The 26,241-nt window shown below is 40.5% G+C and overlaps 1 protein-coding gene across 2 annotated transcripts; it reads right to left on the bottom strand.

Annotated features, from left to right (window-relative positions):
• Nucleotides 1–1,197: 1,197 nt before the first annotated feature.
• On the bottom strand, nt 1,198–25,786 carry LOC113014677 (oxysterol-binding protein-related protein 3-like). 2 transcript variants are annotated; one of them, XM_026156352.2, is made up of 22 exons: nt 25,661–25,786; nt 15,556–15,746; nt 15,101–15,217; nt 14,341–14,394; nt 14,125–14,238; nt 13,779–13,931; nt 13,591–13,681; nt 13,356–13,459; nt 12,708–12,797; nt 12,417–12,588; nt 12,147–12,271; nt 11,909–12,034; nt 11,196–11,289; nt 10,077–10,312; nt 8,930–9,067; nt 8,535–8,598; nt 8,079–8,157; nt 7,842–7,986; nt 7,190–7,334; nt 6,945–7,071; nt 4,482–4,604; nt 1,198–2,098 (listed from the first exon to the last, which is right to left on the bottom strand). In XM_026156352.2, exons 2-22 carry the CDS (start codon nt 15,616–15,618, stop codon nt 2,002–2,004), a joined length of 2,457 nt encoding a protein of 818 aa, XP_026012137.1. In that variant the 5' UTR covers nt 15,619–15,746; nt 25,661–25,786; the 3' UTR covers nt 1,198–2,001. The 2 variants fall into 2 exon arrangements, with proteins under 2 accessions (XP_026012137.1, XP_080152577.1); XM_080296451.1 differs by lacking the exon at nt 12,708–12,797.
• Nucleotides 25,787–26,241: the final 455 nt, after the last annotated feature.

Raw genomic sequence — 26,241 nt, 5'->3', positions numbered from 1 at the left:
TGTGGCCCGAGATGGTTCTGAGGCCTCTCCAGACTTCACCAACGTTGTTTTGCTGAAGCTGCTTCTCCATCTTCTGCCTGTAGCTCTCCTTCCCATTCCTTATCAGTCCCCTCAGCTGGAATAAAAAAAAATGGGAGTGCAGTACTTCCGAGCATGTCAAATTATTTTATCAAAGGACATAACTGAACCTTATTGTCTGCTTTATCTGCTGACTGCTAAATCACACATAATTATACTTAGTACAAAAACAAAGTAACTTTATGTTTATCTTTTATTTTAATAAATGTAATACTTTTGGAAAGCCTGTTTATTTCCTCTAAATGGAGCCACATCTGTGAGGAAAATGCACTTGTGGGTTGTGCCCATGAAAAACTTCTCTGCCAACGTCAGGCAGCTTATTCTGCTATTGAATCTTGTTTTGAGGTTGACCACCCCAGGTGGAGTCAGCAACATTCATACAGCAGTTGGATCAAAGGGTCAAAGCGTAGAGAAGATGCAGGGAACGCTATGTTGATTGCTGCATCGATGAGATACCAACTTTTGCTGTGTGTGTGTGTGTGTGTGTGGGGGGGGGGGGGGGGGGGGGGATCTCCTTCACGTGAAAAACAAGCTGGTCATCATTGGAGGCAATCAAAATGCAGAGACATATTGACATGAGATTCTGCAACCAGTGGTAATCTAATACTTTCACATTCTGGGACTGAACTTTTTCCTTGAAGATGAAAACCCTACCAATACAGGGCGGGGTTTATCAGAGACTACTTCCCCTCCAGAATGTGGGGATAGAGAGGATGGCATGGCCTGCCTCAAGCCCAATGCAGTGTGTGACCAAGCTGCTGACCAGCAGGAGGAGGTCGTAGGCTGTTGTGGCTGTGTACGATTCTTCCGCATGCTAATAAGCCCCCTGTTTATCAAATATATAAATATTAAATTGTCAGCATGTCTTGTTTCTTCAGACTTTATTTATCAAATCAAATAAATGACACAAAATAAGAGTAAAAAGCAGAAAAAGCTAAGCTAAAAACTTTGGCATTGGTAGAGAAGCCTTTCAGGGGTGTAATTCACGTACTCAACTCTGCTGCTCATGCATTTTCCTTACAAATTTAAGTGGAAATAAACAGACTCTCCCACTGTGTAAGATTTATTGCCAAGAAGCATTTGTTGCAACAAAGAAATAATCAACCAAACACACGCTTCTTTACTTTATGTGCCAAGTTTATTTCAATGAGGGGGCATTTTTTTGATGACCATTTGAAGAGACTGGCAGTGAGGCAAACAAGAACCAGTGAGACACCATTACTTGTCCATCCCTTGTAGAGTTAATCTTCTTTCAACATGGAGTGTCATTGCCATTTCCTCAATAAAAAAATTGTGCACAGGATCCCATGACAGGATTGATTATAACAAGGCAGCATACGGACTCCTGTTTATCACAAGAATCTCTAATCGGGCATCAGCTGGAATAATAAGAAATTCTTCGAGTCACGATGTTAACTCGATGGAGCACATGAGCAAGATAAAAAAAAAAAAAAACAAACATCTGCACAAGTTCCCATCAGCCCCTGACCATCATTTTCTCTCCAGCTAAGAATCATACTGATATCATTAAAACATTTTTAGTCTGAATAAAAGTGCAAAACTGCTACAGCAGCTCCTTGAATGCAGCACTGCAATGAAAAGGCACTTTGGTAAAAGCAGAGATACAGTGAAACATACAGATATGCACCTTTAGTCTACGCTTACATGTAAATTACAGTTACAGGAGTGAAAGCCTAGGAAGAACCATTGGAAAAAAAAGAATACAAAAAACCAAAACACACCAATAAAAGTTCTATAGGTTGTGCTCAGTTCTAAAAGAGGAAGCAGGAAGTGTGGATCCAGGTTACACTGACATGGAACATTACACAGGCAGGTCAGGACACTTTGAGTCTGCCCTCAGTTCAGTTTCATACTTCCCTCTTAATAATAAGTCGACTGCAGACGTTTGGTTAAATCCAAAGTTCACCACAGCACAGGGAAGTCCATTTTGCTGAATCCGGGATCTCTGCGCATCTCCCAGTACGTGTTGTTGCTCACCCAAGTGTCATCCTTAGACTTCCTGTCAGCAAAACACAAATGATCATGAATTAGTATGACTGACAGATACTGACCGACGCACCACAAAATTACAAATAGGAACTACAGATGAAGATAGAAAAATTAGCTCCCCTGTGAACATTTCCCAAATATTATAAAGCATTTCTCCAAACATCCTGGTTTTATTTGGATGCTTACATTACGTTACTTTGCACACAAAAAACATTTTTTAGTCAGTTATAGTAACAGTGTATCCTTTTGCTGGATAACAGCCTGCAGTAATTTCTTGTAGTTTTCAGCTAGTTTCACTCACGTCTCCTGAGCATCATCAGCCCATTTTTCCTTTGGCAAACCTTTAAGCGCCTCTAGATTTGATGGTCTTCTGGCACAGACCTTGGTCTCAAATCACCCCACAGATTTCCAGGGCATCGTGCAGGTCTGTTAATGACATTCACTTTGGTCTTCTGGAGGTACGTCTTCACCGGGAGCAACCCATGTTTTGGGTCATTGTTGTGTTGGAAGACAAAGTGATGACTCAGACATAATTGTGCCGCTGAGGTTTTCTTTCATTATCTTCACATTATCTTCTTCATGATTCCTTCCACCTTGATGAGATTCTCTGTTCCAGAAGCGTCCCCGCAGTATAATATTCACACCAACGTGTTTCACTGTGGGGACACAGTTCTTTGGGCTGTACACCTCTCCCTATGTTCTCCAAATATAAACAGTTTCTTTGGCCAGGATTTGGCAGGATTCTAGCGATTGTCTTCCTTGAGACTACAATTCCCAACTTGATTAAATCATTCATTAGTGTCTTGGCAGTTCCAGGCTCTTTAGATCTCTCACTAGTTTGAGTCTTTTGCTTTCTACCTCTGCCAGGTTAGTTCTGTACTTTGTGGCTCCATTTGAATTTCTTGATACTTCTCACTACAGTTCTTGACACTTGGAAACACTGTGATTACTTTGCTTTGTGAGCAGCAACAATTCTTTAACCCTTTAAGACCTACCATAGAACCAAGTTCACCAGAGCTTATATTATATTTTTACATGCTGTGGAGCCATTTTTGGGAGCATTTCAAGTTGCTATACATCAATACAACCATTATAGCCCAAACTTTAATAATATGTCTGCATTAGGTGCATAGTAATTACATAAATTGCAAAAAAGTGCAATAAACTACAAAAAAATTGAAAATCGTTTTTGTTTTTTTAACATATATTTCTAGTTAGAGAAATTTAAGAGGCTTATCCCTCAAAACTGTAAATACAAAAAAGTTACACAAACTAGTTTCCCACCACAGGAAATTTATTTTGAGTGTCTTCATAGTTTTATTTTTGAAATACACCAATTTTTATATACTGCAGGAAAAACAAAAATAAATATTATAGTGCAAATTTGCAAAATAACAGCATATGCATCAAAATAAACTATTTCCAGCAGTGCAATATGAGTCTTAAGCATCCCAGAAACGACACAGAAAGTCATAAAGTCAAACATAACTTTTTAAAACACATAACAAGTAAAACACAAGCTCATAAGGCCTCGATCGTAAAAAACTACATTTCCGCAAAATGACGTCACTTCCGGTTTCGGGCAGGTCATGCGGTCATGTGATAGTTCGCGCTGATGGAGTAGGAAGTGTTACAAACAGCTGATGGATCGGCGAAGCGTGTTTCTGGAATATCATGTTTTTGTTGCTGCAAGTGATTTTTATGCAGTTTTTGCAAAGCTATATGTGGAAGGAAACTGTGACCGAGGACAAGCTGATGGCATAAGATGTAAGTACAACTCCTCCGGTTTCATATGCAAAAAAAATTATTGCGCTAGCTTACTTGGTTGCAGAGCTACCGGGATTTAAAAATAGTTACGCAAAACAGAGCGTGCCCGCTCCGATCGGCTGTAAAGGGTTAAAGTCTAAACTGATTTCTTTTGTTTTTGACCTGATGCTTTCTCAAGTGACCGCTCAAACCCTTACTGAAGTTTTTATTCTGTGTGTAGGCTGAAAGATAAAGTCAAAATCAAAATTAGGTTAACTCTGAAATGCTCTAAGCTTTGTTTGTGCTATAGCTTAATAAAACGTTCAGTTTTTCAGGGGATTGATCATTTTGACCCTTGTATTTTTTGTTTTTTCCTGAAATAATTATTTTATTGGGTGCAAACAGAAAACTAGTGCATTTAGAAATGCATGTTGAAAATCATTTGCTCTGCTAAAAGGAACATTATGATAAAAACTTTAAATTTCATACAGGAGCTAATAATTTTACCCTCATCTGTAATTTGAGTTACAACAAGCCCAGGATTATGTTGGGAAAAAAAACAACCAACCAAACAAACAAACAAACAAACAAACAAACACACACAAACACTGCACACAAAGACCTTACAGACAAGGAAAAGAGCATACTTGAAAAAGCGTGGCTGGTGTGTCATGTTGTTGTCCTGCAGCACTTTCCTCCTCTCCCTCTGGAGCTGCTCTATTCTCTGCTTCTGCTCCTCAGCTCCATCTACATTCCCCTCTTCCAGCAGCCTGGAATAAATATACAGAAACACAGTCAGGGTGGGGATCAGTGCAGATTTGTTCCTGCTGTCTGTCAGTGCCATTCCCAACCTCCACAAAAAAGAAAAACTCCAGCTTTCGTGCAGTTTCGGAAGTGACTTGATGCCGCTGTAACAATATTAACTTCTGAATGATGTCACTTAATAACATAATGTTGGTAGTTAATCACTGGATAGCTGTTACACAACTTTGTAAACCTGCTGGATTCATGTTAATAAAACATTTTCTAGTTACTCAAATTCAAATGAAAGAACAAAGATTTATGTATTTATGTTGACTCACTGAAACATGTCCCTTCTTATAGAGCTATTATACTTATAGAGTTATTCAACTATTCTAGGACAGTAGGAATATATCTTTTGAACAAGTAATTAAAAAAAAAACTTACTATACATTTAAAATATTAGACTGTACATAAAAGATGAACACAACTTCCTGGTCTGAAAAGTAAAGCAAATGCATTTTTAAAAGGCAATGTGCATTCTTTGTAATGGCCAGCAGGGGGCAAATCTATATAGAAGAAAACGTTTCTCGGACTCATTTGTCTGTGAACAATCTGCTAATGTGTTTATACTCAAGATCTCTGGTTTCCAATCTTAGAGAATACAATATGTTGTTGTTTTTGTTGATTATGGTAAGAGTGAAAAAGGAGGATAAAGTAAACAGAAACTCCTTAACACAAACTTCTTCAAAACCTATTGTATACAATACTAAATATGCAAAACTTAATGTACGTTCTCAGTTAAATTTGAACAATACAGTCCAGATAAAAACAAGATGGGAAGCTGAAATAAATAGACACCAGAGGATAGGCAGGAAGAAATATGTGCAGGAGTACACATGATAGCCAACTCCAGACACTAGTAATCGTGGCAAAAATTAGCTTAACACAAGCAAACAAATGTTGGGGAAAATGTCAGCCACATGCTGGTAACCATACCTACAATATGTTGGTATGAGATATTAAAGGCACACAAAAATACCAGAGGGCAGTGAAGGAAGAGAGGAATAATTCCTTTAAAGAAATTGTGTATCACTTTTAAGTGGCTCAAACTTGACCCACCAACGTATTACAGCCACAGCTAGGTCAAGAATAAATAACATAGTCTCTGAGAATTCAACAAGATATATTTATCAAACAGTGGAGGCCAGCTGAGGTGATCCTGACATATTGAACTCATCTGAGTTAACTCTCAGATCCAAAACCACACACACCGATGTATGAACATATGAACTTCTTAATCCGCAGGGTTTAATTTAATGCTAGCCCACCTTTGCAACTATAACAGGTTCAACTCTTCTGGGAAGGCTTTCTACAAGGTTTAGGAGTGTTTATGGGAATTCTTACAAAAGCGCATTTGTGAGCCCAGATGTTGGAAGGCCGGGCTCACGGTCTCTGCTCTAATTCATCCTACAGGTGTTCTATCGAGTTGAGGTCAGGACTGTACCGTCCAGTCAAGTTCTTCCACACCAAACTCGCTCATCACCGTCTTTATGAACTTGGTTTGTGCACTGGTGTGCAGTCATGTTGGAACAGGAAGGGGTCATAAACAAACTGTTCCCACAAAGTTGGCAGCATGAAATTGTCCAGAATATCTCGGTATGCTGAAGCATTAAGAGTTCCTTTGACTGGAAATGAGGGGCTGAGCTCAATGCCCGAAAAACAACCCCCATACCATAAGCCCCCCTCCACCAAACTTGACACAATGCAGTCAGTTTCTCCAGGCAACCACCAGACCTAGACTCATCCATCAGACTGTCAGAGACAGAAGTATGATTCATCAATGCAGAGATCACGTCTCCACTGCCCTAGAGTCCAGTTACTCTATCTGATGATTTGTACTGTGCTTGGTGATGGGTGAGTGAATACTTTTGGCAATATAGTGCATCACATCCAGTTTCAAAACACCAAGTTGTTGACAGCCAAAATAGTCAACGTGAGACCTGAAGACGACGCCTCGGTAATTAATGGATGATTTCATGTTCTATATACAGTCTATGTTTAAAGGACAATCTCTCTCTACAAGCAAGGACATACACAATACTCTTCATCTTTCTGGATCTAGACTAGTATAGCTGTTGCTATGGTTATGTTCATACCTCTGCCTTGTGCTGCTTCACACCACATGGGCAAAGCCAGACTTGGCCCAGAAGCTCATGGAACCAAATGGTCAGATTTTACAGCTTTGAATTTATCTATTGTATAAGACCATCTGTTTTTGTTGTTTATTGTAATCAGGACTAAGAAAACAAACTGAGATTCTCAATGTTACAGTGTGTACACAGGAATGAGAGACAAAGAGTGGCAACCTCTGGTCCGGCCTGAAGCGCGTGTCCGATGGGGGCAGCAGAGGTCTTAAAGCAAGGTCCAGCTCATTTAACTCCACCGCAAACTGGGTGAAGCCGTAGTACTGTTCTTGGTCCACTGGCATTGGATCTAAACACAGACAGACATAAAAACAAGCAGCTCTAATATCATGTTCAGGTCAGTTGTGCGCTTTGACTGAAGCGGTGCAAGACAGTGTGACCGACACTTCCAGCGACTCCTCACTTACTTGCTCTCCAGATACACGTGGCAGACGGTGGCTTCCCTTGAAACACTGCTTCGTTCCATTTTCCAAATATGGAGTGCACCACTTTTCCATCTGAATCTGTAACCACACCCTCTATCTCATTCACTGTAGAGCTCCATGTTCTTGCCTAAAAAGGAAATATTTATATTTCATTTTAAAAAGAAGGACACGATACATATACATTACACCATACAAAAGCAGACATTATTTGTATCATACAAACTATGCACTAAATCCTAAATGAATCCTCTTAAATTTAAAAGAAACTGCAGCATTGTTACTTTTTCTGACATTTTTTTTTTTTTACAGGTCAGCTTCTTTTTTGTCCAGTAGATGGTGCTGTTTAAGCTTCTAGCGTTGAAGGAATTTGGCTTACTACTGCTATTATGGCTTTATGTGCAAGAAATGGACATTTGAATGAGCAGTAATTTTATAACAAGCGTGGATCATTTTTACGAGCCTGCTCAGATGATAAGGGAGCTTATAAAAAAAAAAAAATAACATGTTAAAATTACTAATAACAACAGCATGACAGAGAATCACATGTATTTAGCAAAATAATATTACAAACAGTAAGGGGGGGAAAGTTTACTCTAATATTGGTGGCTTACACACAGCATCTTTGTGTACTAACCTTAACAAATGTAATTTTGCACTGGCAGACATTGCTGTTGATGTTTTTGATCGCCATCTCGCCGTAGTGTTCGATCCAACGCTGGCCACTCAGGATGTTATGGATGCAGGATGTCACCTTGTTCCATTCATAATGGTCCCCAAACCTGCAGAAAACACACACATATACACACAATGCACCATTTAGCTTGCACTCATTACACATCCACAACAAAATAGAAAAAAGTAAAGAACCTACGCAGGTAGTGTGACACGGGTGGTTCCCATGGGAACGATTTCCATGGATTTTCCCCAGAATTTATTTTTCCATCGAACATCTGGAGAGAACAATAGAGCATTAAGGGAACAATCTGTAGCTTCTCTGACTACCCAAGGCTGCTCAGTTATTTTTTAACAACGCGCCAGAATGCATCAGAGCTTCCACAAGCTATATTAGTATAATCAATAGAGTCATTTTATAGAGAGCAATGATGCTAAGCAGTTAATTATCACATGATAGGAAGGTACAAGATGATGGTCAAATGAGGTTATTTAGATCGGCTAAGACACTAGTTTCTGCTACATGTAAAATCTACAGCATGCAGCAAACACACAGGAACAAGGTGTGGGAGCTCTGGTGTAATCTGCAAGAAGCCCAGGCAGACAAGAGGGTGGATGTGGGGTGTTTATTCCAAATAATCCCTGCGGGGCTCACCTTGCCAAAAGGTGAAGTTCTTTGAATCAGCATGACATGCTGACACAGGCGGGTGATGACTCACCTGGAAAGTGGGGAGAAAAAGAAAACAATAATGAGGTCCTTTATGAAAAGGTTGGGTCTGTAAGTTGAAAGTTAATTCTTTGCTAGCTATACAACCAATAAAGCATCAGATCACCGCAGGGCACCATTTCACTGCCCTACATTTGTTGCTACTACTAGGCTAGTTTTGTGAAAAGAGTCATAAAGAAAGTGGCATTCATATGTTCCCCTCCACTTTTTGTAAACAGAATCTAATGAAGTTGTCACAAATAATTTGACAGTTGCATTAACTTAGAGATGACAAAGCAGCTGTGTGCAGTCTGAAGAGAATGTGTAAACTTTGTGACTTCTACCTGCTCAGCTATAAACCTGAAGCCCTTATCAGGCCTGTCGCACTCGTACGTCTCTCCCAGGACGGGGTTAAAGGGTTTGCTTCCTGCTCGGTAGTAGGTGGATGCATATGAAGATATTGCAAATGTAGCAACATACACCTGCACAAGGAAGGAAGAAAGGGATGGCTCAGTGAATGACACTTGGTTCCAAACAAGAACAGTAAGATGTTCCCACTCTGTCATTCTATTCAAAAAATAAATATGTCAAAAACACCCTCAGAGTCAGCCACGGGGAAAGCTTGAGCCCCCTCATACACTGGAGCTCAATCAATTTCAAACCCACACTAAGAAGTAAAATAATATTTTTGTTTCCCGTCAGAACATCTTTGTACCTACAACCAACTTCAAAGGTGAGTTTTTGCATGGGTCATATCCCTGTATGGGATGGGTAGCTGCTCTCCTTTTTACATTGCACTCTGATACAAGACCTGATTTGGTTGCAGTTTTAATGAAACAAGATAAAGCAGAAGTTGTCAAATTTCAGCCGACCTTTACATACTTGAGGGCCTGAAAGTCCAATAATTTTCATAGTATGAAGGTCAAATTCAAATTCATTGTTTCACTACAAAAGAAAAAAAACAAAAAGCTGTGAGCAGGGTGGGCTCAGGCAGGAAGCACTCACTATCTTCCATGGAATGAGCCTGTAATTGGTTTCTGCAAAAAATTCACATCCCAGACTATGAAGATAAAACTGTGTATAGGAATTTGTCGGAGAAGAAACTAACAGAGGCAAAATCTGTGTGTGTGTGCATTCATACATGACCCTATTTTAAATATGAATTTGTGTTAAAGGTAATACACCACAGTTTGTATCGTTTTATGTTTTATGTGAGTGACTTCCTTGTAATTAAATATTTATTGACGGCTCCAGAAAAAGTACACATTATACAAAACAAACATCACATTAGCTTCCTGAGGAAGAGCACAGAGCTTATGTCTGCTAGGTGTGTTATTAATATGCCTGTCAGAGGATCTGAACCTCAAACTCTTGTAAAAATAACTCTGTGAATATGACTTTCAAAAGTGTCTCAGGAAAATTAGAACATGCTAATTTGAATGTTTTGCATGTGCCGGTTTGTAGTCCACATGTAAAATATTTCCCACTCACCATGCGCTGGTAGGGGTCTTGAGTCTGATTAGCAGTGTCCAGGAGTTCGCTGTACTCCAGCTCCTCACACAGCTTCTGCAGAGTGTTGAGTGGCTCATTGAGGTGCACGGGCATGGCCACCTTGGACAAGTCCTTGCCTATGTTGTTTCTCAGGATGTTCCACAGGCTCACGCTGTTGGCGGGACAGGGAGAGGGCAGAGTGGAGCGTCGACGAGCCAGCGTCACCACGCTGCTCACTACAGAAGAAATACGATGTCGTAAGAGACAGATTAATATGCATGGCTTTAAAAGACATAAGTGAACACTGATGTTTGCATGGGAGGAGTGTTTTTTTGTTTTGTTTATATGTTAATATGATTATGTATGCAGATTCCAAGTGTATACACGAACTTGTGGAGGACACCAAGAAGACGACCTACAAGGCTGAGTTTGGTGCAAATGGGGAAACTAATAAAAATGGAAAACTGCATTTGGGACTGAATGATTTGATTGCAGGAATGTCGTTCCTTCTGTTTGTGAAAAGATTAAAAACCACAGCTTTCATGCCGGTCACACACTGCATTAAACAACGCTGCACTGAGTTTGTAAACATGTCTGGGAGTCTGTGCCGATTTTCAACACATTTTTGGAGCCAAAGATTTATTTCACTGATACTTAGTGATTGTATTAGCTCCAAACTGGTTAAGGATGTACTGAAAATTGTCCACACGAATGCAACATAGGTCACATTTTCAAAGCATAACAAATGTCAGTATCCATATCAATAAAATATCAGTATGAAATCTTACTGTTACTAGGCATCAATAATTTATTTGATGCTGTTACGTCACGGAAAATGTCCCTAGAGGTCCTTTCCTTATTTACACAGTATAATTTTTGCAGATGTTATTACATCGCCAGCACTTCTGGGCCCAAAATTAGTCCCTAAACCACGACAGGGCCTCCACCGTGTTGTACAGATGGCTGTAGACACTCACTGTTGTACCTCTCTCCTCTCCTCCTCACTACATTATGACGATGATTTGAACTACAAATTTCAGATTAGGATTCAGCTTTTCATACACAGTGGGTGTCACAATGACTTCTCACAGATGCACAGCTTGTTGCCTTATTACTTACCGGAGTTGTGCCTCTCACTCCCCCCAGCGTTGCTGTAGGTATCCACGGAAACACTGTCACTGACATCACTTATATACGAGTCATCGTCAGACACCTTGAGATAGGAAATCAATGATGAAAGGTCAGGGAGCCAGCAGGATACTGAATCAAAGGACAAAAGCACACAGATCTAGAAAGCCTCTGCATCATCGGGATAGAGGAGAACATTTTAGGAGTGACATGTTAGTAAAGCTCAGTTAGGCAGTCATTTTTTTAAATCCCATTTGCAGAATTGTCTTTGATTATTCATTCAACTGGTTGAGAGAAATCTACACTTCTACACCTCCCTCTACCCTGACTTTAAGTTTTAGAAAAACCAACCATGTAACAAAAACAGTGTTGCTGATTTTTTTTGCGTGTGTTTTTAGTTTTACACTATAATTATTTTTTAAATCTCTACACAGAAACTGTTTAATCTGTGTGTGTTTTTCAAGTCATTTCCATAATGTGTGTGTTATGGAACAAAAGCAGACCTACGATTTCTCTGTCATATATAAATGGTTATAATGGTGTCCGATTATGTTAAACGTGGCTAAATATTCAACAAAAACTAACTAACTAATATTTTGGACATGCCAAACTTTTTGTGTGGGAACAACGTTGGAATGAATCAGCTGATCATTTATTGCGTTTTGAACATGGAGATGCAGTTGATCTTGCAGATGATGTCTGACCTCGTTCTCAGAAGAGGAAGAGGACAGGAGGTACTCCTGAGCGTCAAAGAACTCCGTTAAGGACTCTGATCCTTTGCTCTCACTGGAGACCTGGTGCACCAAGGACTGTGGGGCATCTACAGAATCCTGAATTGGATAAAAAGACACCAGGTGAGTATAATCAGACCACTTGTCAGGTATTGTGAGTATTTGTGGTGTAATTCCACAGGACCATAGAATTTGACCCGGTGTCACTCACTGAGGCATAGGCGGTCTTTAGACCGACAACATGCGCAGGCTGGGTGGGCTGCAGGTCAATAGTGTGTCTCAGCCTGTCTCTCTCTGCCACCAGGGAACTAAATGCTGACTTCAGTTTGACGTGGACTGGAGAAAGGCAAATGTCAGAGACGGGAAAATAAGCAGGGACACAGCAAATACTGAGTTGTCATGGAAACAATTTTGTCGTATGGCAGTGAACACACAAAAAAAGCATATTTTTAAATCTACAGTAAACCAGGAAAGGACTCACTGCTGTTGGCTAGTTGGCAGAAGTCCTTTTGCAGATGTGAAGCATCTGCAGGTGATTCTGGGGATTCAGGACAGACTTCTTGGGTGTTTGACTCAGCGGTGGAGAGATTTGGATTGGAGGCATGAAGGCGATAGGACTGGGACTGGGGCTGGGAGGAGATACAGCTTGGAACCTGGCAGTCAAATACAGACAAAAGTGAGACATTACATTCCCTTCTTTCCCACCATTTAATGACTGAACTATATCAAAGCATAAGCAGCAGAGGAAAAAAATAAGAAGCAGGGCGTGAACCTGTAGCGTGGCTTTTGTGTCTTTGCCATTGTTTTTGGACCGCCACCTCCTCGGCCTCTTCTCCTTTTTGGGGATCTCATAAGTAGCTGCCTGTGGCACCACAGACATATTTTGAGGTTGTAACAACATTAGAAGAATTCCAAGATCAGGGTTTCCACCAGTGTTTTCCCATCCCAGCATCCCATCTTGCCTAATGTGACCCTCCGCAGTTTTTTGTTTTTTTTAAAAGACAATGCAATGAATTTACTGTATCCTCCTCCACACCCTTGCCAACTACCAGCTCTAACATTTCTGGTGGAAAGCCTGTATTATTAACATAACAGTTTGTCTTACTAATCTCTTTGAAAAGCAGGTGGACACTACAGCAAACAGCTTTAACTACATTTCCCAAACATAAACTTGTAAATACATTTAGCAATAAAAAGAAGCATTTTTTAATATGTTATTTATCCACCTGTAGGCAAACACCAACTTTTACTGTGAAACTTCAGTGGCTACTAACAACTTAGACCCACCACTTCCTGTCTATGTTCCCCACCAGCATGGTAACTAAGTTGCTTTTGTATTATTGACTTTAATTATATGGGAAACACATTGATTATTATAAAGAACCACTAATGGCAGCTTAATCCAAGTGCCTGTGCTCACTTGTAGTCCACTGATGACTGGAGCTGAGTATGTGCGGTGCAGGACCTCCATGCTCTTCAGCAGCAGGTTCAGTTCCAGCAGATACGACTCACAGTCCTCCAAGTCTGAAAAAGAAAAAAAAAAGAGAAGGTATTATTAGATCAAAGTTGTAGGCACAGAAATAAAAGATTAACTGCACCAAGACATGCTGTGATAGGTAAGAAATAAGAAAGAAGACAGAAACAAACAAACCGACCTTTACAGCACTTGTCCATGTCGTCTGAGGAGTGGAGCCAGGAGTTTATCTTAGACTGGTGGATTGACGCCTGCTTGGTAAGAGTCGCCCTCTATTTGAGATGAATGACAAAGGATGATACACAATTTGCACAACACATCCCCAAGGATGTTTTTTTTTCCTTACACAAGAGGACTGGGGCAACTTACTTTCCTAAGCGATTCATTAAGAGAGGGAGAGGATGTCGCATGGGGGTGGAAGAGATGCTTCTCGTGGGGATACATGCTTATTTCATTCTGCCGAAACAGACGGTGATGACGCAGCTTTGACACCCACTCCTCAAACAGCTCCGGCGACTTCACCTGGAAGCCACAAAGTCAAATTAGCTTGAGGCAAACTTGAAGAACAAAAGCTCCTGCGGGTGTCTTTCTATGAAACACACAAAGGAAATCAAAGAGAAGACCTGCCGAGGTTGAGGCCCTTGCTAGTGAGGATACATCTCAAACAGCAGTAAGAAAAATAACGGGGAATGTAACTAAATGTCTCAAGAGTTACCTTTAGGTGGTAGATGTTGTCTTCCGTATCCAGATCAATGCACATGGCTTTTTTCTTGATTGACATTACAGAGAGACCAACATCTATGCAGCCATGTAGTTTCCCCTTACTAATCTGTGCAATAAATAAATAAAACACTTTTCACTTGGCATTTAACTTGTGCATAAGTTTGTATATACAGAAGAGAGACAGATGGAGTCATAAAACAATACTTACATCGCTTTCCCGCTTTGCATATCTCATGATGCCTTTCTCCAACAAAAAGTATCTCTATGTTGGAAGAAGATAAATTAATTTGTATTTATTTACAGACGTGCCATGGTCTATTAATTACTGCGTATATAAACCATTAAACACAATGCAGACTGTGGAGATTTGCACAACAGTCCCTTTCAATTCTCTTGAACCTGACATTTAAATTTTATTACTGAAGTGAGATAAGTGACCCAAATGATTAAAGATAATCATCATATATTGACATAAGCAGTTTATGGGAACGCTGCATTTTACAAATAAGAAAGCTAAATAAAAGAGTGCGCTGACAGAGCTCAAGGCCTCTTTATCAGGTAAACTATGCTCTGTTAAAGGGGCTGTTCCATCATGTCGCAAGGAAAAAGTTTCCAAGTATGATTACACTCACTGAGATCAGAAGGGGAGGGGGATGAGTCAGGTTTACAGTGTAATCAGCTGGGAGTCAAAAGAATGGAAAGGAGGAAATACAGAGAGCTAAAAAAGTGGAGGAGGAGGAAATGTGGAAACAGCCTGAGGTACAGACAACAAATCAGGATACTAGCACTAGCATCATACTAGTATGCATCATAGAAAGATTACATAAAATGCTGCACTACAACTAACATTTTTAGTCTAAGACTCTTAAATAAAGGATCAACAGCAGTAGCAGAAGGGTTTAAGAGTCTCCTGTAACAACAAGCAGTGCTGCAGTCTGATGCGTTAAGAAGCCAGCAGAGGCCCTCACCTTATGCCAGCCCTTCATGGGCCACTTCCTTCTCTTGAGCAGGAAGCCTCCCTGCTTCTCAGGCTCCTGCATGCTGGCAGGAACCCCCCTGAGCCCTTCCACAATCTCCCAGTTATCCTGCAGGACAACAGGGCAACGAAGCATGAGACAGACAGTGAATGACTGTGTTGTGTGTATACATTTCACTATCACAGCAGAAACACTATGGCTGCAGTTATTGTTCCGCCTGACGAATGTGGCACGCATTTGTAGGAACAATTAAAATTTGGTCACAGTGAACAACCATGAATAAGTGAATCACTTTCAACTGTTTGACAGTGAGACAATGGACACACAGAAACACATTAATAATTTCTCACGTTTTATAGCCTGATGGGCACCACAGTGCGTGATGTTATTAGAATTTAACAAATTAAACATCACACAATAGTAACACATACAGATGTTACACACACCTGGCTGCCGTCATGTTTAGAGGAGCCGCTGCTGTCACTGTGAGTGGGTGATGTTGATGTCATCTTTTTGCGCCTCGACTAATCCTCCACCTACCGCTGTCTTGTATCTCTGGAAACCGTGGCAACAGAGATCACAGACGAGCAGCCAGGAGCATCACGCTGACCTTTGAAGGCCACTGCAACATCCAGCACTGCAGAGAACGGAGAAGGTAGGTTTAAAAAAAACAACATGTGAGAGCAACACAGGTTTATTTTAAACACAACAGCAACACGCAGCATCCATAATCAGGACGAGATAAAAACAGAAGAATCACTGACTCACTGTGCGTCTGTCTGCCTCTGAAATTCCTAAAGTCCAAAGTAGATGTGTTTAAAGGAAGCTAGCCATAAATATCCAAATACAGTCATTTCCATGAGCTCAATATAAATGAATTCACATGGAATCAGACGCAATGAGCTTTACACATACAAAGTCAAATACAGGGAGTGCAGAATTATTAGGCAAGTTGTATTTTTGAGGAATAATTTTATTATTGAACAACAACCATGTTCTCAATGAACCAAAAAACTCATTAATATCAAAGCTGAATGTTTTTGGAAGTAGTTTGTAGTTTGTTTTTAGTTTTAGCTATTTTAGGGGGATATCTGTGTGTGCAGGTGACTATTACTGTGCATAATTATTAGGCAACTTAACAAAAAACAAATATATACCCATTTCAATTATTTATTTTTACCAGTGAAACCAATATAACATCTCCACATTCACAAATATACATTTCTGACATTCAAAAACAAAACAAAAACAAATCAGTGACCAATATAGCCACCTTGCTTTGCAAGGACACTCAAAAGCCTGCCATCCATGGTTTCTGTCAGTGTTTTGATCTGTTCACCATCAACATTGCGTGCAGCAGCAACCACAGCCTCCCAGACACTGTTCAGAGAGGTGTACTGTTTTCCCTCCTTGTAAATCTCACATTTGACGATGGACCACAGGTTCTCAATGGGGTTCAGACCAGGTGAACAAGGTGGCCATGTCATTAGTTTTTCTTCTTTTATACCCTTGCTTGCCAGCCACGCTGTGGAGTACTTGGACGCGTGTGATGGAGCATTGTCCTGCATAAAAATCATGTTTTTCTTGAAGGATGCAGACTTCTTCCTGTACCACTGCTTGAAGAAGGTGTCTTCCAGAAACTGGCAGTAGGACTGGGAGTTGAGCTTGACTTCATCCTCAACCTGAAAAGGCCCCACAAGCTCATCTTTGATGATACCAGCCCAAACCAGTACTCCACCTCCACCTTGCTGGCGTCTGAGTCGGACTGGAGCTCTCTGCCCTTTACCAATCCAGCCACGGGCCCATCCATCTGGCCCATCAAGACTCACTCTCATTTCATCAGTCCATAAAACCTTAGAAAAATCAGTCTTGAGATATTTCTTGGCCCAGTCTTGACGTTTCAGCTTGTGTGTCTTGTTCAGTGGTGGTCGTCTTTCAACCTTTCTTACCTTGGCCATGTCTCTGAGTATTGCACACCTTGTGCTTTTGGGCACTCCAGTGATGTTGCAGCTCTGAAATATGGCCAAACTGGTGGCAAGTGGCATCTTGGCAGCTGCACGCTTGACTTTTCTCAGTTCATGGGCAGTTATTTTGCATAGTTATTAGGCTTTCGAGCCTATACAGCTTGGAGTAAGACAACATGCATGAAGAGGATGATGTGGACAAAATACTCATTTGCCTAATAATTCTGCACTCCCTGTATAAATGAGTCAAAGTAGAACACAAGTGTTATAACCAAAGCCCACTGTTCAAGAAGTGTGTAAAATGAGCAGATAATCATGAGAACAGAGGTACATCGCTTTCCATGTTCTCCTCTTAAAAGTCACACATTACGTCTTAAAAGTAATGCAGTACATTAGGCCTGCACAATAAATCGAAAATTTATTGTCATCGCGATATCAGCCTGTGCGATGGGCCCATCGCAAAAGACGGCATAAACTGCGATAATTGGATACCTTGAAACGTTTACACACATGCTTTAAAGAATTTACCAATCAAAGAAACCCCTTTACACATTTGACCAGTCAAATAGAGCCCTTCACGGCATTAACCAATCAAATGGATTAGAGGCCCGCCTCCTACGCAGGTTGGGAGCGAACAACGCTGCAGCAACAAGTCAGAGTTGTAATGGCTGAGAGCGAGACACATGACGAGAACGCTACTGACTATGAATTTAAAATAAATAAATAAATAAATAAATAAATAAATAAATAAATAGTACCTCGCTTATTTGGAGGTACTTTGGATTTGATAAAGACGACGTTCTCCAAACACAGGTACTCTGCAAAACTTGCCGAACACTCGTGGCAACCACCAGAGGAAACATGACTAATCTCCACCATCATCTTCAATACAACCACAGAGAACTGTTTGAAGAGTTCCAGAAAGACGGGGCTAGCTAATGTTGCTAATGTTAAGCCAAAGAGCACAGCAGTCCAACAGCCGACTCTGTATCCGAGTTTTTCAAGTGGAACTCCTTATGAGAAAACGTCGAAGCAGTACAAAGAAATAACAGAGGCCATTACACATTTTTTGACAAAGACATGATGCCTATAAATACAGTTAGCAGAGAGGGCTTCACCAGTCTGATACAGAAAGTGGACCAGAGATACCACACCCCCTCACAAAACTACTTTTCCCATGTCGCCATTCCACAAATGTACGAAACATGCCGCAAGACCGTCATGTTTGAACTGAGCCAAACTGAAGACTACGCAAGCACTACAGTAAAGTTTCCTCTCCAGTTTCAACTTGCATCATAACTACTTGGTGAGTGAACAACTGAATGAACAACTGCATTGAGATAATTTTCAGTATAATTTAAGTTATGTTAAAGTGCACTTTGTTGTTACATTGCTAATACAGCAGCTTTCTTTAAATAAAACTGTTGCAGTAAAACGGAAATTATGTATTTGTTTTTTTTGTTTTTTTTGTTATTTATTTTATCGCAAGTCATATCGTTATCGCGATATTGATCACAGTTATCGCGCATCGCAGGTTTTCCTAATATCGTGCAGCCCTACAGCACATTATCTAATTGCTCATCACAGAGGAATTATTTTCTTATTAGTCTGTAAAAATGCCCTGAAACACACCAGCACCTGTAAACAATATAAGCCTATAGGCTACAGTCTCACACGCCAACACAAACTCTAACCTATCCTAAGGTGGACACACATATGAGCTCTCTTTTAGTTTTGAACAAAAGTCAACAGCACAAAGATAAAAGCTGAAGCAGTGTTAGCAGTACAATGCAGTCGTTTTTGTCATGGACGCAGTTTCCACTTTACCATCAGCCTCTCGTCCTTTTGTGCAGTAAAAATAAAAGTAATGTTCACGTCTCCACTCCTCAACAGCTTTACCACAGTACCGCTCCACTGTTTTCCTCCTCCCGCATACAAACTGAAATCAGCTGCTTGTAGCACAAGTGCACAGGAAGAAAAACACGATTGTTTGATTGATGTTTTTTTTTTCTATCCGCCTGGACAACTGAAGAACTGACACAAGTAATAGCATAATTGTAACTGTAATGTAATTAATGTGTTACATTACTGCGTTACTGAAAATGTAATGTGATTACAGTACCCCCAAACACTGTTGGCCAACAGGTCTAAGTATCCTGTATAGTGTATGACATCAGTTTCAGCCAAACATTTGTTTAAACTGCTCTAAACCCTAAATTTTAGGAGGTTTTTCTCTTGGTTCTGTATGATGTCACTGAGAGTGGATATCCTTAATAAACTCATTTGTGGCACACAGCAGTAGCTCTGAGCACAGAAGCCTGACAATGTTTCCAATGTTTCCATGTGAAGTTGGCTTCAAGGGAAGGTAAGAGTATAAATAAATGTGTCAATGACACAAAGCTACTCCCTCATCTGCCTTCACTCGCTTGTGAACTTCAGTGACATCCCATTCTTAATCTACAGGGTTTAATATTATGTCAGCTCATCCTTTGCAGCTATAACAGCTTCAGCTCTTCTGGGAAGGCTTTCCAAGGTGTTGGAGCGTTTATGGGTATTTCAGAGTATTCTTCCAGAAGCGCATTTATGATGTTGGACGAGAAGGCCTGGCTCGCAGTTTCATTCCAAAGGTGTTCTATCAGGTCGAGGTCAATCAAGTCCAGGCCAGGCAAGTTCTTCCACAAGAAACTCGCTCATCCATATCTTTCTGGACCTTGCACTAAAAGTTGGCTGTGGAATATTTAGTAGTGAGGAAATTTCGCAAGTGGCATCCTATCACGGTACCACGCTGGAATGAGCTCCTGAGAGCGACCCGCTCTTTCACAAATATTTGTAGAAGCAGTCTGCGTGCCTCGGTGCTTGATTTTATACACCCGTGGGAAAGGACATGATTGGAAGACCTGAATTCAAGGATTTGGACTGGTGACTGAATATTTTTCACAGCCACTATGTCTCCAATCTAGTAATTGTAAAACAAAATAAATAAAAAGGAGACCTAGTTTTGCATGACAGGTTTAAGGAGTTTTTCCTGATGCCTTAAATGTACACACCAACGCTCCATGTGATGCAACATTCATTCGTCTCCTCACCTCAAATGGCATGCTCCAACCTTGCTGTGCTTGTATCTGTGCGTTAATGGCACTCCCTTTTTGCACAGCCCTCTCTTTCTGTGGAAGTACACTGTGCATGTGAGAGGAAAGGGAATGCCTCTGAGGTTTGCGTGTGACCGAATGTATGCAAATGGGTGTAATTGTTTGGATTTGCTGCTAGCTGCAAACTGAGAAAGCTCTGGTGGTTTATGAGCGTGTGTGTAGTCTGTGGTTCCCCTTGCTTGCAGTCAGTCCCATGCTCAGGACGTGAGTCATCAACAGGAAAGAATGCGCACCGCACCGCGCTTCGATACCCCCGGCACACCAAAACACAAGGCTAGCGACAGTAAACACACGGCTAAAAGCAGAATGAAGCACATGGACGGCCCACTTACTTCACAGCTACTGCACAGGCTAAAGGGTCAGACAACATATCTGAGCAGCCCTCAGATTATAAACTCAGGGAGCTCAGTTTAGCTCATCAAGCTGTTCTGTTTGCAATTTTCAGGCTGCGACATGTCTGGCATCTTGAGCTGCATTAGAAGCTTCACAGAAATATGTTATGAATTTACTGCACAGCTCAACAGCATATCACAGCGATGTAAATACACCTGTATGTAGTGTAAACAACAAAAGATTAATGCAATCATACAACATTGCATTTACATATAATGTAGGAGCTCAGGGCCTCAACAGTAAGTTTACAACATCTGAGGCTCTCTGAAAAGCTACATGCAAAATATGTGGCGATTATGAATGAAGAATTATCAAGTACCACTTGAACAAACATGGTTAACATTGCCTCCCTCCCATTCCTGTCATTTTGTTTTCCTTTCATATATGTCAGCAGAAACTCACATTTCTCAGAGCAAAACCACAGCAATTGCTGTGCATTAGTTTATCAGCTACGGAGGCCTTTCTGGCTTCTATGAGACGAGTCCCTGAACACCCCACCGGGTGCTCTACTTAGCTCAGCTGACTGATTACCGTAGGACTGTATCTCACCAAGGCCTCTGCACTGTAAGACTAGAAGTGCTGGGGTTTTACCTTCAGTCTTATGTAATGTGAGTCAATCATTAATGGCCCAACACCTTGTAAGTGATCTCACAAGATGGAAACAGGTCATTCTCATGGTAAGGGCCAACGCTGCTGAGTCACAAGGGCTTAATGGGGGAATAAAAGGTTTAAAGGAGATGTAAAAGGGACTCTTTTTTTTCCCTGTGGGTAAGAATTTGTCATTTTGTGAAGAGATGAAACAAACGCAAATGGAAAATGTGTTTAGACTCTAGACACTGAGCAGCGCAAGAGCTGCTTGGGCTAACAACAATAAATGAATATAACTCTGATATGTTCTTCGTTTGTCATATTGTGGATTTTCTGCACACTGCACTTCAGTAAAAAGTACCTACAAGGCCCAGAATGACAACAGTTTATCCCCTAAACTTCAAGACTGGACTTTAAAGCAGCTTTTAGTTGAGCACACACACACACAGATTCAACAGACAAAAGTCAGACGTGTAAATACAAGAGCGGATTATTCTTCTTGTAGCCATTTTCACAGACTTTACCTAAAAGATAGATGCAGTCAAGGTCAAGTTACCCACTGATTAGTGAAGTCTTATTATGAAACCTGCAGAGGGCACTGAGGGAGAGGACTTATCATCCTTTTTATACTCTAATGGGGGACAGACATTACAGAAGGTGAATGGTGCATTCAATACAACCTGAAACTAATGACTGAGACCATAAACTGAGTAAGAACGTGCTTACAAAGATCACAGTTTAAAGGCCTGATTACAACTTAAAGCGTTATCATTTATTATTTATTCTGTCTTTCTTGACTTCAAATAGGCTAAAAAATATTTTTTTAAACCACAAACATTTTGTAACACTGCAGCACTCTTCCTCTCACATACCGCTGTGTTGCTTTCAATTTGTATTGTGTGTTTAATGTGTTCATATTTTTCCCCATTGCATACTTTCAAATTCCTTTCCTTGGCAACTCTGCTGCCAGTACACTTTGAATTTAGCAAATGACCATGACCTGGTAATTGAATTCAGATAATGGGAAGATCCTGTGGGTATGTTGAACTTTCCAGTGCATGGCTCAGGAGAGCTGAGGGTCATATACACTTTTACAGAATAAGACTTCTTTCTGAAACCAGAAGAATCGCCTCCTAATGGACATTAAATAAAATCCAAGTTTAAGACATCTCCATCGGCTTGATTTTTCAGACCCGAAAGCTACGTTCATCTTTGATATGCAGCCTATGCTTTTCCCATTCAAGACTCACCAGATGCCCACAAGATTACAACGCTTGTGTTCATTCAAAGTATTCCTGAAGAATTCCAAGTATGCTTTTACAGCCATAATATGAAGACCACAGGAATGTCCTCTCTTTTAATTTGAACATGACTACAGGCAACACAGTGATTGCTCACTGGTTTCAGGCTGAAGCCTGAGAAATTGTAAGGCTGGAGTTTCCAGTTCTGGCATGGCAAACACACAGACCATGACTTACCAGCCAATCCATCTGCTTTCAACCACAAACTCTTGCAACAACAGGACTGCAAAAAACCCAACAGTCCACATCATTTTCATATCTGCTCTCCATTTTTACCTGACTGACTCACAAAGCAATGACGAATTACTGGTCAGAATCACTGGGTTGAAGCAGTGCATGATCCTGTTATTACCAAACAGAAAGATTTTCACTTTTTGCAGGTTTCATCTAGCCATTTCAGACATCAATACCCCAAATTCTGTGACAAAAATAAACCCATGTGTGACAGCACACGGTGTGATCAGATGGTGGCAGCAGCACAGTTTATCTGACCTTTGACATCAAGTGTGCATGACTGATAGCACTGAAAGAAATACAGTGCCCATTTTCTTTGTGCCGTTAGAGAAAAAACAAAAAACACATGTGGGTATGAGCGAGTGATCAAAGATACACATAGCAGCCCCAATATGTCACTCAGCAGTCACTGATTATTTCTCATGTGCAGCTAAACAGCATGCACTTAGATTCCTGACCAGTGTATTTATAAAGGCTACATCACAAAAGATGTCTCTCTGTCTGCTTCCTGCTGAGACAAGAGACACTTTGTGTTGCTGCTTCAATCACTGGTTGCTATGGATACAAAAAAAAAAAAAGAGGCAAAGCCAAGAATAAAGTTTGTTGATTCTTTATGAAAAATCTGAGGGACATAAAACACCAAACTATTTATAGAACATGTGGTGTTAAAAGCAGAAAAAGATTTCACACTAGTCTCTGTGCTGACCAGCTGGCTGGCATGGAAGTAAGACATAAGATCCTTTAACTTCATATAACCACAGGTGGGCTATTCTCAGACCAACCACTTGGTGTGTTAGTCTAACAAGAGTCTTCTGTATTTACCAGCTTTAAAGTGGGTGTTACAGAAAGGAGAAAGTGACACAGAGATAACTCAGCGAGTCACGTAGGCCTGGCTAGATGTTTGCACCCAAAATGTTGCAGCAGGGACAAAAAAACCTAACATTTTAGCTGGACAGGAATCAGCTGATTGACAGACTTAAAACCGACTCCCTTAGAGCAATAATCCTCTGGCCTGAGATCCTGTGCCAGGAGAGCAGACTGGAACAGAATCACTTGTAGTGGGAAATTAATATCTTGCACAAGGGCACTTCACCAAGGCAGACGCATGCCAACAAATGGGTTTGAAAACAGATTGCCGCATTTATGGACACTCTCTTGCTGCTAATACTCTGCCTAGGGCCTGAGGAATTACTATTTTTATGCATTAACCAGCCGGCTATTTCTGAGATTAACAGATTAGATCTCTAAATGCCAGAAACATCCCAAATTCCCCAACGAACAGGGTGCCATTTTTAAATGCTGTGTTTTGCCCAACTAACCTTAAGTTAGAAAAGCTGGCATTTGTGCTAATAAACTGGTTTGAAAACATTCATGAATCTGATAAATTATGAACTTTTCAAATAAGTCATCTGCCCAGCAGTTTTGCCAAACAGCCACTGAAAGTAAATCATTTAGAGGTTTTTCTGTTCATATACTCTCTAAATGTGGGTCAATATCGATGCTTAAAATAACAATAACCAATGATCACATATCGGTACTGGCTGATATATTAGCCTTGTTGACAGATATTTTTTTATTTTATCAGCAAGATAAAATTACATGTACCATTACCATTAATCTATTATGTTACAACAACAATCAAAATATGTAGTTCTCTCTTCCTCTCACCCCCAACCCATCACAGCAGGCTGTCCCTCCCTAAACCTGGTTCTGCTGGAAGATTATTCCTGTTAAAGAGGAGTTTTTCCAACGCTGTCACCAAGTGCTTGCTCATAGGGGGTTGTCTGATTGTTGGGGTTTGTTTCTAATGTTGTAGGGTCTTTAACTTACAATATAAAGCATAAAGTATTATTTAAAAAAAAATGAATCAACCATTTTTATCAATTTCAGTATTTCAGCTCTTCATCGTGCTACCATTGAATATTCAGCAAGCACAAAATTCATGTGAAAAAACAGATCAACGTAAAAAAAACCATCAGAACAAACCTGATGTTAGACATGTTAACAAAAACCTTCAGGGCTGTGGTTGTGTTTACATTAGCTTGAATGTTGCTCTGGCACTGTGTACCCACAGCCAAACTGTGAATGGCTCAGCCATCGTCACTCGTGCTTAAAATCATCTTGTCTGGGCTAGATGGTGCATGGTCTAGTTGTTCTACAGTAAAAACGAAAGAGGGTCATGAATTATGGTGAGTAAACAACAATTATTTTCATTATTAAATAATTGCCAGGTTATTTGGCCAGGTTGTTTTTAATATGAAAAAGAGGTTTATGTCGGGTTTGGGGGGGTGTTGTTTTTTGTTTTTTTGAAAAGTATGTGTAATATCCAGTGTTGGTTCAATTAAAGTTATCAAATAAATAAAAGATTTTATTAAACCATGGATTAAATCTCAGCTTCACTACAATGTAAATATCGGATATAATCAAGCTGAATAAAGTAAATGAATAAATACATATTTTGATGACACTGATGTCAGAGAAGCAGCCAGTGCGGATTGGTTACACGAAGCATGCATTCATGAGGACAGGACTCCATGGGAAGTGGGAACCACAGGTGTCCCGTCTAAGTGCACCAAAAGGCAATGCTCGGCTCCTGCTGCCAGCACAGCAACACAAAGTTGTCAGGGTAAACAAAAATTACCAAGATATCCCATGCGCTCGAAACACCCCTATAAAAATACCCGCTATAAGTCGATCCTTACACGTCTATTAAGAACCTGATGTCTGGAGGTGCCCATTAATAATTCTATCGAAAGCGATACTTTTAACGTGAGCACCGAAACACTCACCGACAGCCGCCACGAGAACGCTGCCCAGCGCTTAATGCCAGCGGAAGCTAAACAACTATAGAAAAAAACACACGAATAAATTCACTCGAGAGAAAGCGAAAATAATAATAATAATTCAAAAAGACATGCTTACGTTTCCGTGGGGAAAGCTAGTGCATCTTCTCCCGGTAGTAGCAAGCAGCCAGCAGCCTCGTTTTACTGCCAGAGTGTCGCGGGTGAGGAGGGGCCGCTGAGGGGGGGAAGGAGTGACTGACGTCCATCTCAGCCAATCGCAATCGAGGATAAAATCGGGGCGGGGTTGACATACTCCAGGTTGACGTACACATACGCCTCAAACACCGAATGAAGAGTCAAGGTGAGAGTTAAACATTGGGGTCTACGTGTTGTATGTTATCATTTTATTTTAGTTCAGTTAAGCTTTATTTACACAGCGCCAAATCACAACAACTGTCACCTCAAAGCGCTTTATTGTGAGGCACATACATGATCTTAAGTAGGCCAGAGCAGTGTAGCTCCCCTTTCTATAAGTATAAAGAAGTTTGAGGTACTTTAATACATAAAAGGAGGTGTAATGTCAAAAATAACGGTTTTCTACATTTGAAAGAAATGCTGCTCTGGGCTTCAATTGTAAGAAATAAATGTGTAAAATTATATAAAACAAAATTCTGTTAGCTCACTGTGGAGACTGTCCTGCAATTGTAAAATTGATGATTT

The sequence above is a fragment of the Astatotilapia calliptera genome, chromosome 22 (genome assembly GCF_964374335.1).
Source record: "Astatotilapia calliptera chromosome 22, fAstCal68.1, whole genome shotgun sequence".
NCBI classification, from domain to species: domain Eukaryota; kingdom Metazoa; phylum Chordata; class Actinopteri; order Cichliformes; family Cichlidae; genus Astatotilapia; species Astatotilapia calliptera.
This window is presented reverse-complemented; position numbering and strand designations above follow the sequence as displayed.